The sequence below is a fragment of the Lathyrus oleraceus genome, chromosome 6 (assembly GCF_024323335.1).
Source record: "Lathyrus oleraceus cultivar Zhongwan6 chromosome 6, CAAS_Psat_ZW6_1.0, whole genome shotgun sequence".
NCBI classification, from domain to species: domain Eukaryota; kingdom Viridiplantae; phylum Streptophyta; class Magnoliopsida; order Fabales; family Fabaceae; genus Lathyrus; species Lathyrus oleraceus.
Genome location: NC_066584.1, coordinates 414,870,162 through 414,885,915, shown reverse-complemented (window position 1 = coordinate 414,885,915; position 15,754 = coordinate 414,870,162). Strand labels below are relative to the sequence as shown.

Below are 15,754 nucleotides of genomic sequence, written 5' to 3'. Positions count from 1 at the left end.
CTGCCACACACAGTTGTGGCGCCCATGTGAGGGCTGTGGTGCCCACCACAGAGCCCATAGTGGCGCCCTCCACCAACATCAAAAGTGGTGTCAGCCACTACACAAGCTTGCACGCGTAGGCTGTGTATTATTAAACCATCAAATCACTTAATGGTTCTGTCCCTGCATGCTTGACAATGCCTTAAAGCCATTCAACCATTTTCAAAAACTCTTTGACCAAGACATTGAATACCGTAAATGCAATTTATTTATCAATCAATTTCCAACCATCATCACCTCTATATAAACCACCAACATAACCTCAACAAACCACACCTCTCATAAGCATATTTCTCTTCTCTCTTGCTCTATTCTCACTACATTACACAACAAGTGTGAAATTCATTATGGCACAGATGATAGAATACAAAATAGTGTTCAGAAACGGCGAGTCAGGCGAATTACAAGAGGAGACGTACACGTCTCTAAGCGCAAGAAAGATCGAATCAATAAGGTACACCGATGAACCCTGTTTATGTGCCTTAGGAATTCTGGATAGTGTTAACTATGTGTTAGACACTTTAAATTTAAATTATTTTCTATCTCTCAAGGACCCTGTCTATGCTCAATTAACACTAGAATTCCTAAGCTCGTTAATTTTTAGTCCCACACCCAACACAAACTGCTCCAGTTTCGTCTTTTCAACGTCGAATATGCCCTTACATTTTCCCAACTAGTGGACCTGCTACATTTCCCTCATGGGGATGGTGTAGTAAGTGAGGTCCCAAATACTGAGGGTTGGCAATGCGCCTTCCAACCATTTTGGAGGGTAATAACCGGTACAGTAACCCATAGTTTTGAGGGAAACAGGGCCATTTTAATTCACAACCCGGCTATCCGATATTTCCGCCAAATATTAGCGTCCACCATTTTTGGCCGAGCAAATTCTAACAAGGTGAAGGAAAAAGAACTATTTTATTTGTTCGCCACATTTTTGTCACAAAAGGTGAATAACGTCCCTTTTATGCTATCTCACATGCATGCCATTGTCAATGCGAAGCGAGGGCCGATTATTTTTGGAGGTTTAATAACCTTCATAGCCAGAGTCCTAGGACTCGAAGAAAAATTCTTCAGGCTAACCCCGCTCCCGCATCATGCCATTGACATTGACATGGCAAGGAGCATGAAACTAGTAAAACGAAGGAGTGGCGGTAAATTTAATTTAATAATTGCAAATAATGTGTTACAAGGTTTTATCCTCCCAAATCCAAATTGCACAGATGTGCGTAACCCGGATAATTATTGTTATACTAATGATCCAGTGCCTAACCAAGTCCCCGCGCACATTTCTGAGAATGTAACTGCTGGCGGGGACACCAATGAGGATCACATTCTGGAGCAAACTGCTCCCGCTACTGACCCACACACCACACACATGTCCTTTGAAAATGTTACATGTACATCCTCTAGTCAAAGACCAAGAAGGAATGTGGCACCAACCACTCTTGATGAGATCTATGTTGAACTGCTGCGGCGTAGTGAATTAGACACTCAACACGACATACAAATCCAAAACATGGAAGCAAACTGAAATGATGCAAATCCTTCACCAAATGCAGCATGATCAGCACGACTACGCTTTCAGAACCAAACAAAACTTGTCTGGCTTGATCGATGAAATGGCAACATTGGCAATGTGTGTGGAAGATCTCCAAAACTACACCCCACCTCACCAGCCAGGAAATAGTGGACGTGCACGTACACGTAGCAGAAGGCGGCAGTAGCAGGATACCCAGGTTCTACCTTTCTTTCCTATCTTATGTCGTTGCATTGGGGATAATGCAAGGTTTAAGTATGGGGGAGGAAACTTTACCGCTTTGATTTATCGCTTTCTAGGTAGATTTAAATTATTGCTATTGTTATTTCCATTTGTTATTTTTGTTAAGTGTCAGTCGAGTCAAATATCAATGTGCTGTCGAGTCTTTATGCGTGGTTTCCATTATTTACTAATTCTCCTATTTGCTTAAGCCATACATTTTTTTGAAAAAATCTAGACTTAGAGGTACAATACATATTTTAAAAATTCTAAACTATAAATAAAACTGAGGTTGAATTGTAGAGATTTGGAAAAACTTTATAAGATCGATATCGTTTTAACACCTTAAATCTCCCAAGTATAAGATCGATTTGAGTACTTGTCATGCCATAGCCTTAAATTCTATCCTTTAATATTTCCTTAAGTAGTTTATCTAGAAGTCAACACCATCCTAAGCACACACTAGACAAGAAGTCGATGCAAATAAGTGTATGATTTTAGGCTTAAAAGAAGAAAAGATTACGAAATGTATGAAAAATGTTGTTCCCTCTAAGTTAGGTGATCCTCACCCGATCATTTAGCCCAATGGTATAACCATCTTCAACTGTTATTTGAGCCAAAGTGCAAAAAAGAAAGAAAGAAATAATGATAAGATCATAGTGACTAACAGACTATCTTGCTATGAATGTGAAAGGATAACGGGCTTAATGTGATTGCGCCAGAATGAAAAAGGATAAAAAGAAGGTTTAGTACGGTAGACTCAGGCATGACAACATGATTCAGATTGATTTGTATAGGAGGGAGACTTATGGTTGCAACATTGCGACTATGTGTTCCAACGATACCCTTAGTGTGGAAGTGAGTACATGTTAATACAATTTTGAACCAAAGTAACGTTTATAGACTAGAATGAGTATCCGAATACAACTGTGTCTTCTACGAGTCTTGATAATATATGCTGCAAATATTTTACAAAACCTTTTTCCTATACGCGACATTTGTTTGAGGACAAACAAAGGTTAAAGTATGAGGGAGTTTGATAACGCGAAAACGTATCGTATTTTTGACTCCATATGCATTGCTTTTTGCTTGATAAACACTTATTATTACGCAGTATTTTATGTTTATTACAGGTATTTATCGATTAAAAGGTTTACAGCAAGCAAAATGAAAAATAGCAAAAAGGAAAGAAAAAGGAAAGAAAAAGAGAAGAAAATGGAGAAAAATAGAGATAATGGGCCACCAAAGCAAATGGGCTTGTGGCACCCATTATCTAGGGTGTGTGGCGCCCGCCACATGAACCCAAGGATGTGGTGGCGCCCGCCACCAAGACTTAGGAGGTGGTGCTCGCCTCTCATTCAAAGACTAGGGTTGTGGCAACTGCCACAACCTAGTCTTCCCTCTTTTTCTCCACGTTTCTAGCCACAAATCCACCCACCTTGGCTACAAATTAGAGATTGTGGAAAATATATAAAGGCTCTCTCACAGACTCGCAGGGCTCCCTCTCTTCTTCCAGATTTGAAGCTACGATTATTTTTTAGTATGAATTATTTTCTTTTAGCTTTCTAGGCAGTTTTCTTACTTTGTAAAAGTAATAGTTCTCCACACCGGGGACTACTGCAACTTATTATTTATGCATTTGAATTCAATTGTAACGGTTACTCATTGCCAAAGCCCGCCGACATTATTGTAATCGAAGAATCAAGATCCAGTTCCAGTTCTCAATTCGTAATCCAGATTTTATTTTGATTGCTGTTTTATTTATTTATGCCTTATTGTATGTTTGATTTTTCAAATACCATGTCTGTTACCGGATCCATGTCCGGCTAAACCCTTAGGTGTCGGTATGTAAAGACCTTCGAAACGACGAGATTCATAAATAATTGGTGTTAGTTTTTATAAAACTTATTTTTCCGGTTTTTAGTTTCTTATTTTCATCAAACTGTTTTTCGTACGAGAGTACAAAACAAACTAAGGTTATGGTCAACAAGAACGGGAGTTTGCGATTTTAACCAGATAGCTGAAACTAGACATTAATCCTAAACACAGCGAGAGCGCTTTAGGATTAATTAGACTTTATTTATATTCAAAAATTACTTTTAAATTTAAAATGAGACCGCGAGAGCCAAGTATTCTGGTTTAGGAGTATGGTCAGAGTCAATAAAAACGAGAGTGTGAGACTAAGTCCTTTCTATAAATAATTTCTACTAAAGAATATTTTGACCAATAAGATTACACCAACTATCTATCGAATCCCCAAAGTTTGATGCGTTACATACCAATATCCCCTATATCTCGTATCTTTATTAATATCCTATTTACGTTATAGTTATTTCTCTTCATCCCTCCAATCTTACAACGATCATCAGCCTTAGATTTACATAGCAACATTAGACCACGTTACGTTCGATTATTAGTCCTTGTGGATTCGATAATCTTTAAAACTACGCGATAAGACTGTGCACTTGCAGTCACGATTCACATAGACTTACTAAGTCGCGATCAGTTATTGCCATTCAATTGGAGTAATTAGAGCCCTTGAAGGGTTCTTATTCTTAATTCGATTCACAATATTGCAGTTCTGATTCTCTAATTATTTGACAAATGGCTTAAGAACTACACTGAATTTCTTTTTGTTGTTTGAAACAATCAAGACTTTTTCTCTTTGATCATGTTTCTAAGATTCTTCTTCAGGCGAATAATCTGACTCTCAATTAAAAATTCTTTTATTTTATAACAAAGGATAATTTTAAAAACTTTCAAACTATGAGGCAGTTTGTCAATATTAAAGGAAATTTAAAATGGTTCATCTAAACACATACCTTTTGGGATGATCTCATAAGAAATCTTTTGAAGTTCATGTCATTGAGTCTCCATGGATCGTTCATCTATACCATCTGATACTTATGATAGCGACCCTGCATACTCCTTTGCTCTAGGTTCTTTGTGTCATACTTTTTTTTCCAGAGCATCTCAAACCTATTTTGCAGTATCGAAACTACTGTAATAATCACAGATCACCTACGAGTCAATTCAGAATATGATTTTGTAATCATTCTTTTTTCATAAGGTGATTTCTTTTCTGAGCTATAAATGTTTGTTTTAATATGTGCAGCATATTCCGCTTCAATACTATTAAATGTTCCATCTAAATCCACATTTTTCCCGTTAATTTCTTCCGTAGCCATGACATTTCGAAACGTCTTAAAATTCTTGTTTCACGATTTTGAAATTAGCCACAAAAGAAATTACTGGGCCGAGTCACGTACTAGGTCGCGGTCTTTAAGACGTTTCACGGCACTGTCCAAAGTTATGCAAAGCAGTCGAACTACCGCGCCGCCTTCGGGATAAAATAACCGAATTCTATATTGTACGATTACTACTTGTACGGTAAATAATTAGTCTAGAAATACACCCTCTAATGGTACAAAGACCATTCGAATATGGTATAAATACCACTCGTAGTATCTAGTATAACAACCAGTCATAATAATTTCTCAAACCAAGAGAAATTCAAATAACTCTCCAAAGAGAATTCAAAAATTAATACTTGTAACTTCTCAACCCAAACTAGGAGAAATTAACATAATTCTCTAAAGAGAATAAAAAAAATACTCGGAAAATTCAACGAGTAGAAAGAAAGGGGAAGAAGTTGACGCTTCGACAATTCGAAAGACACAGAGTTATGAGAGTGAGGAAGGAAAAACTCAAAATAAGTTTTTGGTGTGATTTGAAATGAAACAAGGAATTTCCTAATATAATAAAGTGAGAAATGAAATATATCTCATTTAAATAATGTGAGACTAAGAAAAATTTTCAACTAACACACAACGTGAGACTTGACATAAGAAACTTTTTCAAATTTATCTCCCTATATTTGAATATTGACATAATATTCCAACATATTCCATCCTATAATTTTGTGGAATTATTAGAAGTGACTCGGTTACGAGTCTTGGCATTGTATGGAAAAACATGTTCATACACTATGACATTTATACAGATTGTAGTGTATCTAGTGTTCAAATAAATAAAAAAAATCCTTTAGTGTCTGATTTAAAACCTAGAAAGATATATTTTCTAGTCTTCAAATGCCATTAGTGTAACTAAGGTAATGATCATTGGTTATAGAGCCTAACAAACTATGAGGGATACGATTATGATTAGATGATGTATAAACTATTGGTGTTGTCCACAATTCCAATCATCCTCTTGGAAACCAAATCACACAAAATGTCCAAAGTAAACAACTATGTCATTCACAAACACATCAAATGTGCAAATTAATTAATTTGTTGGGAAAGAAGAACTACTAATCCTTGTGGACCTACCAATGTTTCATTTTTATAAAATTTTTATTACTCTACAACTTCTATAAATAGGCTTTTTCATTCCATTTTCTTTGCATAAAGTAGAATAATCACATATCCTTATCTTATATTTGTATATTTCAATGGCGCAAATTTTTCATTTCTATTTCAAATATGCGAGGACGTATTTCTCGTCGATCTGAAAACTAAATTGAATACTCTTCTGCGATATCCAAAAAATCAGAGAGTTGTCAAACTCGAATACCGTTCATCCTTGATAGACAGCGAAGGAAATATACGATTCACCATGCTTGATCTGAAGACTGGTGATAATTTAAAGGTTACCGTTACTCAACAAAGGATCCAATTGAAGTGGACACGACGATTCAAAGACCAGTCGAAGATATTATAAGAATGTTGCAACGTCTTGAAGCATTTATTTTTAATGACATATATTGTTAATTTTATGTAATGTTTATCTATATAATGTTTATTTTGACGTTAATTTATGTTGATTTTCCATTCTACCATTTTTTTCCTGTTTCTGTTTTGAACTAACACATATTTTAGAGATGCATCTCCAAAAAATTCACAGGCTAATGAACTAAGAAGGTTACAGAAATGCATCTCCAAAACACTCATAGACTAATGAGTTAAGGAGGGTTGCGGAGATGCATCTCTGAATCAATCTTTTGTGCATACGAAAATGCATCTCCGGATTAAACTTTAGCATAATTAAGGGCTTCTCACCATTTATTCTTAATTGTGTGTGAAAAAGGTGCTTCTGAAAGATGCATATTTAAATGCTAAGATATTTTAGTCTTTTCTTGGTGGTGGGGAAGAATCCCTGTGAATGGAAAGAGCAATCCCCTTTTATTGGATGATAACTGAGTTATATCCCAAGTTTTATTGAGATATGGGGTCTGAATTCCAGTGTTTATGCCCTCAATTCATTGTTGGGATATAATTGCTTGATTGTAAGAAATGGGTTCCATGAAATTGTTTAAGGATGACAAAACTTAAAATGAGATTTAGATAATCTATCATAGACAATAATAGAAGAAATAGAATATAAAGAAGCAATAGTACAATGTTTGAAAGTCATGTTGCAATGAAAATCTTTAAGGTATCCTGGTTTTTTTTTGTGTTATAGATTTTCTGGTGGGTATTAGTTCATATGGTGGTGAATGCTCAGAGATTTCCATCCCGGTGGTGACATTGTGGCCATTTTTTATCTGGCTTGCTTGTGGACATCTTGGTCAGGGACACCAATGAAGGTTACGTCCTCTAATTTTGTGGAATTCTTAGAAGTGTCTCTGTTACAAGTCTTGGCATTGTATGGAAAAACATGTTCACATTACACACCAAATGTGCAAATTAATTAACTATGTCATTCACAAACACATCAAATGTGCAAATTAATTAACTTGTTGGGAAAGAAGAACTAGTAATCCTTGTGGACCTACCAATATTTCGTTAAGAAAACTAAGCAATCCAAACCAAACCACAGGAGTAACATCCACACCAGCTAGAGGTGGAATCACTTTCCGAGTAGGAACGAGAAGCGGCTCGGTTGGAGCATAAGCTATTACATAAGGAAACTTTCCCACAGGAAGTTTTGGATACCAAGACATGACTATTCTTGCGATAAAGAGAAAACCAAAGGCCGAGAGGAACGGACCTAGAAATCCAATAGCGAATTTCGCAGTAGCAGGATCAAGATCAGCGAGAATCATCAACCTTGTCATGAAATCCGTGGAAGCATGTAAAGTTTCTGGTATGTTGAGGTTGAGGCTACTCAAATTTGTATCCAAATCAAGGCATTTAAGTGCAGAAGCTGCTCCAACTTCTGTGTAACATGAACAACATTGCATGATTCGTGAACTTCCATCGGCATTTCTTCTAGTTGGATGCTTCAAACTTTTCTGTAACGATTAAAATGCCAAACAAGGTTGAGATAAGTTGATATCAAATGATAATTTACAGTGTGGAAGAAAATGCATGTTTCAAGTGTTAACATTTGCTTAAACAAACTATATGGAAAATTGTTACTTTTATGAGACCCTAGAAACCACCACAACCTGCAATTAGTGGATACTATAACCTCTTAACTTTCTGAATCCAAATCCTAAGAAAAGATCAAATGTCAGAATCCCCCCAATAAATTTCTATTTGTTCAATTTAACTCAATATACATGAAACATCTATCTATTAATATGCTACTGCAATTGAGAGCTTAATTTAAATGCTCTTTTTTATTAAGCTAGAAAATATAAAAAATGTGAAAGTTGTGAGAGAAATTTGCAGATAAGAAAGCTTACCCATATGCCAAAGCCAAAATTGGGAGGTTTGAATATGGAAGGATTTGGTGCTACAAGAATGGAAAAATGGAAAGAAGAGAGTGAAGTGAAGGTGGGTTTGATAAGAAAAGGAGTAGAAGAAAATTGAATAGTTACCTGTGATTCCCGTATGGAAGGAGTTGAGATTGACAAGATAAGATTGCGTCGCCATTGTTAATGGTCAGCAAGACAGTAATCAGATAAGGAGGGAACCTTCTCGTACATGTAATGTAAGTGTGTAACTCATTTACATCCTAAAAAAATAAAATAAAACTCTCTCTCTAAAATATTATATAAAATTCACTCTAGTCAGATTTATATGAATTTAAATTAATAAAATATTAGATTATGTTTGTTATTTCATGATTCTTACCGTGATTCATTGAAATAAAATAGTATTTTAAAATTAGTAATTCATTTTAATTTATAATAATTTTTTTTTAATTTTATTCTTTAATTAATATTATTTTCATCATTTTCAATACATGATAAGGATACTTTAGTAAAAATATCATTCTCTCTATTTTTTTTAAATTTATGTGAAATTGTCAACTGAGTCACTAATTATGAGACGGAGGGAGTAATACAGTACTTCTAATATTATTTTGAACTGCTTCAAACTCTGTTAGCTATTTAGTTAGAAATTATTTTAAAATTTCATTTCTTTGTATAAGGGAGTTCATGAGCTTAATCTTTTAAAAACTCTTGAGTAGTATTGAATACTTTTAAGATTAATTTTTGGGGAGAAGAGTATGTCATTTCTTTAAGACCAAACATCTATAAATCTCGAGTCTTATCTGACTTCTCTTAACTCTTTTACTTTCCACTTAATTTGATTGCCTTTAATTTCTACTGCTTATTAAGACGTTTTTATTAAAATATTCTTAAACTCTAATTTTGAAAACTATTTTATTTTTAATCAATGACTTTCAAACCTCCGTAATTCACCCCTATCTTGTGTGTGGGGTCACATGTTTAACAAACTTACAAAGCTTTTCAAATAACGTATGTGACCATGGAACCGAACTTTAGGGTTGACCTTTTCTCTAAGCTCACAAGCACTTGAAAAACATGAAATAACTGCACTGTAATTTAAAAGACTCTCGCCGGCCCCGATATCGAGGAAGATGAAATAAACACTCTTGAAGTTGCCTAAACTACCAACTAGATGACTCCCATAATACACTATCTACAGTCAGACGATTTGTCGTCTAACGAACTAGAAGCAAGGACGATTTGAAAATGTGCAACAAAGTACACCATGATGTCAGGGAAGCTTTATAAAATGGGAAAGACTTTCTCCATAATGAGATGTCTTGGAGAGCATGGAATTCCCCTAGTTCCCACGAAGTACACCAAAGAGCTTGTGTCAGTCACATCAATGGATGGGCTATGGCCTACAAAATTTTAAGGGCAGACTATTATTGGTTCACTCTGACGGGGGCATCGTCACATTCCTCAGGAAATGTGACAAGGGGCAAAAGCACATTATTTTGCATTATGCACCAACATAAATCCTCTATTTTGTCACGTCGCCTTGGCAATTCTACCAATGAGGCATGGACATTTTGGACCCTTCCCCACTGGCGTCTAACCAACTAAAGTTTTTGATAATTGGAGTATACTATTTCACAAAATGGATAGAAGATAAAGCCATCTCCAAGATCATTACATAAAGAGTCTACTACTTATATTATCATTGGCTCATGTACAAGTTCAGTTTACTAGGAGTTATCATTTCACACAATGGGGCTCAATTCACCAGCTCCACTATGGTCGATTTCTATCACGATCTGGGAGTATAAACAAAGTTTATCTTTGTTGTTCATCCATGGGAAAACAAACATGATGACTCAGCGAACAATATACAATTAGGATGAATAAAGAAAAAGTTGGATGAAGCCAAAGGACTATGGGCCAAACAACTTCACAAAGTACTATAGTTATATCATACCACCCTATTTAACCACCAAGGAAACTCTTTTTTCACAATGTTATATGATGTTGATGACATGCTGTCTGTCAAAATGGACACACCCATAATACGACGTTCTCAATTTAATGAAAAAGAAAACGAGGTAAGACTTAGATGTAACACTCTACTTCCCGATTCAAATAAATAAATAAAATATAAATAATTAAATCAAGTAGGATGTCACATCCACATAATTTGAAGTTTAAAGTTTACTTCAACTCATATAAATCACATTGTTACAATGGAATTAAAAACAATTTTTGTTCGGCATCCAAAACCTCACCCAAATATCTAAACAATAGTAGCATAAAACAATAATCTTTATCATTTAAAGATATGTAACATGAAAAACACATAGGTAAAACATCCTCATAGACAAAACAATCCCAATGTTACGTATCAGAGTGACTCCACTAAAAGACTCGACCAATAGCAACATATCATGCACCGTTAACTACCCAGGTACCTGATTTTCTATACTCCAAAGGAGTACAAACACAACAAATAAAAAGGGGGTGTGAAATACATTAATATAACTAATCGGTGCATAACATGCTAAGGATAATATTCCTGCGAAATGCACCACAATCATTTAAAATCCATATTCTCACAACAATTAAACACCACATTATATAATGAAAATGAAATGAGACTCCATAACTCGACCCAATGCATGTCGTACCAATTGTTTATCAATGGTTCATCGTACGAATCTGATCCCCCCTTAAGAATCCCGAACTTCCCATTCGAAGTTTTGGATAAGTTTAATCTTCCTCTTCGAACTTAAACTTATCTCCACCAACTCAATAATTTATGAATGCATGGCATGGCAAAAAATGTAACTGACATACTTGTCATTATTCATGTTGTGATCCACAATCGATCACACAACTACAACCATGCACAATATAACCCATCCTTCTGGATTATCACAATCGCAAGTGAACAAACAATTCAAATGATTGACCATGTCACAATAATTTACCAATACGAACTTCATTATGATTCATTTTAACACACGCAAGTATTATAATACATCATGATCTATCATTGATCACTCAATACACGTATCTAATACAATATAGTCCGCCCTTCTGGACTACCACTAACGTCATTAACACACATACCAATCATTCGTGACACAACGATTAATTTACCAATACAGACTTCATTCATATCCATTATATTTTTACACTTCCTTCCACCTACTGTAATCCTCTGATAAATCTATTAAAATGGTTTCCCTTGAATCAAAATTGTATTACTCCCTCTCATCTAACTAACGCACCAAATCCCACCTTAAAACGTGACACGAGTCAAAAGTTATGACTAAAACTGTACAAATGATTTTTGAAAAATGATGTTGTTTGGAAGGATTAAAACAGTACGAACCCAACACCTCACAAACCCCAATTTCCTTCCTATAAACATCCCTCGCGATATTTTCAAGGATTTTCATCATCAACCATACACATATATTAACAATTAATTCACCAAACACCAACACATCATCACCTTATAATTTCCCATAATTTGTTCATCATGTTCATAACCCAAAACTCTTATTCCATGATCATGACAGAAAAGATCGGCAAGTATCATCACATCAAATTCACACAATAATTAATGATTTATATATAACAATCAAAATCTAATCATCTCATCATACAAACATTGCAAATCACTAAGAATTTCAATCAAAAACATGGTAAAGAGTAAACCTAAGAGGGAAGGACTCCTCACTATCCTCTCATGGATTTACACCCTTATAAGAATGGTTTTTCTCCCCCTTGCCTTAGATTGTTAAGCTCCAATTCTTGACAATGATAATTTTTTTGATCCTCCTAGCTTTTCATCTTCTCTTCCTAGCTCTCTCTTTTCCCAAGTTTTCATGTGTTATGCAACTTCCCATATTCTCACTTCCAATTCCCTTATAACAACCAATTTTCTATTTTTATTTAAAATCTAATATTATTATTTTATTAAACCTAAACTAAATATTTATTTTAATAAATCCAAATCAAATATTTATTTTAATATATCACTATAACAATAATAATTAAAATAAATATTTAAATATTAACTATTACTATTATTTATATAAATCATCCTAATTAAATAATAGTAACAACGACTACTTCTTCCACCACACCCATATCTCTACTTTTTGCTCACACACCCCGAACACCTTAAATTCTAATTTTTAAGATTGGTGTACTACACTTAAGGGTCTTCCTTAACACAACATAACATCACAACACACATAAATTGCAAAATTATATTAAGAAAACAGATAATAAAATTTTGGGGCGTTACATGGCGGTGTTCACAATGGTATATGACGTTATGCCATGCTGCCTGTCAAAATGGACACGCCCACATGGCGACGTTCTCAATTTAATGAAGAATAAAATAGGGTAGGACTTAGATGTGTAGTCGTCCTAGTTGACAAGACCCGAGACGTCGCCCATATCAAGCAGTTTGCTGTCAAGTAAAGGTCAACTAAAAGAAATATCTCGAAATTGTTTTGCCCACCCAGCAGAGGAATATACAACCTAACAAGGAGGGTTCATACTGCATATGTCAAAAACTACCTCCTGGAGCCTACAAGCTTGAAGATCTAAACAAACGAATCCCAAAGATATAAAACTTAGTTAACCAGAGATATTATTACTTGAGCTATTCTTCTGTTATTTATTTTAACGTGAAAGGAGGTTTTGCAACCAATATACAAACTCTTTGAAGAACTTATTATTACTGTATTTACATCAAGTTATTATTCAGTAAACCTAAATGTTGGACTTCCACTAGTATATCCTTGTCACCCTTAAATGGAAATATAAATGCTAAACTTTCACCCAAGATCACTGTTGTCCTCAAGGGACAATATAAATATTAGACTTCTGTTGTACCCCAAAATTTTCCCTCCCTTTTCGCTTCTCATCTGACTCATGGCTTGAGACTCATTAATATTTCATTCAGGTGCATCATTCATTCATGATTAACACTTACTAACAAACATCATAGATTCAAGGTTTATGGTTGGTAAAAACAAGGGCTTTGCTTGAAGGCGGCGGTATTGCACACCTTATGGGCTGAAACCCTAATTCTTGACTTTGCTCATATGGGATCTTGTGTTTAACCTTCTTTTGAACCCTAATTGTGGGTCCATGGTTTGAGGTGTTGCCTTTGGAGCTTTGGGCTTTGTTTGAAACCCTAATAAGGGACAATTGGTATTCAGATGCTTTGCTGGTTTGACTTTCTGATCTACGGTTCATCAAAACCCTAGTTCTTGGCTTTGAGGTTTGTGAACCCTATGGTTTTCATTAAGGTAGTGGTAACCCTGGTTGTGGTTCATAGCAATGATGCACCACTTGAGTTGACTTCTCACATGGCTTGAGATTCTTGATTGATACATAGCTTTGAACTTTGAACTAGTAAACCCTAATTCATGGTGTTATGTGATTGATTCAAGGCATGTTTACATTCATGTTTCATTGACCTCATGATCTCATGATCCATTTGATCCGAGTATTATTTCATTCTCACTTCATCCATTACTTTCATGGTTTTATTAAAATGTCAAAACTCATTTATGCTTTGATTTATAGTCCTATGGATACAAGTTCATTGTACATTTGATCAAGTCATTCCATGACCCATTAATTCAATTTCATTCATTCATTCAAAGAAAGTCAGGCCATTATGCCTCACACATGAGCCCATGCATCAAAACAAAAGAAAAATCATTTTTGCTTGATGTTAATCGGTTACCATATATTGATTAATCGATTAACTTAGGACAGTAGCCAAAAAAGACCATTCTGCTTGATGTTAATCGGTTAACATATATTGGTTAATTGATTAACCTGCTTCTAGTAGCCAAAAAAGACCATTCTGCGTGATATTAATCGGTTAACATATATTGGTTAATCGATTAACTTGGGATAGTGAGCCAAAATGCTGCATTTTTCAGCAATAATGCAGTATCTTGTGCACCCCAAACAGTTTCAATGCTTACATTAATACACATTGAAATCTTTATATAATTATGCAGCAACCAACCATACATTAAACCAAGCTCTTAGAAGTTCAATTCACCAAACTCCTCAACATTTGTGAGTTACTCATAACAGTCCCAAACCAAACTCCAAACCACTTCAACTAACTCCAAGCCTCATTTAACCAATTCCAAGCCTCACAAAACTAACGCCAAACCTCCATTTGATCCAAACTTATAACCTATATAAACACATCACTCTCATTACACCAAGTCTCTCAGAATTTGATCATCACTCTCAAATTACTCATTGCAAATTCAACTTTTCTCACTTTATCTTCTACAATTCTTCACCCTACACCAAAGCTTAAACCACCGTTGAAGCAAGCTTTACATTGAAGTTTGTTATCAATTGAGCTAAAACTCTTGCATTCAACAATCATCCCTACATTCACATAATCAACATCAACAACAATAATTCAATTCAAGAATTTTCAGAGTTGATTCTTGAAGAGGGGGAGTTCATAGTAGAAGTAGAAGATTAAAGAGTCCAAGTAGCATACCTCTTGTTTTATCTTCTTCATCTTCATCACCTCCAAATTTCAACAAGTTCCAAGATAATCCTCTGTCTTGCAGGTCTGTGAATTTTCATCTTTGCTTGTTTGCTGCATTTTTGATACCACAATGTAGCTTATGTAGTGGAGAATCAAAATCCCAAGGTTTAGTGGTTTGATTTTCCTCCATCTCCATTGTGCTTAGGGTTTTTGACTTTAATGGCTTAATTTCCAGAATTAATTAACTTGTAGTTAGAATGGATGAGGGATTAGGATAGAATAGGTTGAGAGGAGTAAGAAAATGGTGTTTTTTCTTGATTCCAGCCAACTCCGCCGCCTCCAGCGCGGTGGTGCCGGAGCTTCGGTGGTGGTTCCTTTTTGACATGAGAATTGGAAGATGATGTGTAGAGAAGAGGATGAGTTTGTTGAATTTTTTCACTTTCCTTTGCAAATTATGTTGGGCTTAACCATTAAGCCCAATAGTTTGCTTTCCACACCCCTGTTTTGCTTAGCAACATACTTGCTGAATCCAACTACAATTCTTAGTATTTGAGCTTATTCTGCTGGGCCTAAAGCCCCTATTGCTGAATTCTGCACACTATATTCAGGGCCTGCACCCCCTTGGCCCAACATTTTAATTATCATTTTAATTACCTTTAATTCCATTTTATTTTGTGTTGATATTTTTGGTAATTATTTTGTTAGAATTTTAATTAGGTTTAATTAGGCTTTAGATTTTAATTAGAATTTAGGAATTAATTGGATTTTTGTATAGTTTTCT

General features: G+C 35.0%; 1 protein-coding gene across 1 annotated transcript; it reads right to left on the bottom strand.

The window, feature by feature from the left end:
• Positions 1-7,416: 7,416 nt before the first annotated feature.
• On the bottom strand, positions 7,417-8,728 carry LOC127093144 (protein COFACTOR ASSEMBLY OF COMPLEX C SUBUNIT B CCB3, chloroplastic). Its single transcript, XM_051032046.1, has 3 exons — positions 8,562-8,728; positions 8,427-8,476; positions 7,417-8,030 (listed from the first exon to the last, which is right to left on the bottom strand). Exons 1-3 carry the CDS (start codon positions 8,614-8,616, stop codon positions 7,524-7,526), a joined length of 612 nt encoding a protein of 203 aa, XP_050888003.1. The 5' UTR covers positions 8,617-8,728; the 3' UTR covers positions 7,417-7,523.
• Between the last annotated feature and the right edge of the window lie 7,026 nt (positions 8,729-15,754).

What these genes read in the sequence shown, in the direction of transcription:
- LOC127093144 (XM_051032046.1), bottom strand. Translation starts at nt 8,616, where the DNA reads ATGGCGACGCAATCTTATCTTGTCAATCTCAACTCCTTCCATACGGGA. An exon ending in CTTCCATACGGGAATCACAG is followed by an intron (nt 8,477 to 8,561) that starts GTAACTATTCAA and finishes CCATTCTTGTAG; the next exon opens with CACCAAATCCTTCCATATTC. An exon ending in ATTTTGGCTTTGGCATATGG is followed by an intron (nt 8,031 to 8,426) that starts GTAAGCTTTCTT and finishes TAATCGTTACAG; the next exon opens with AAAAGTTTGAAGCATCCAAC.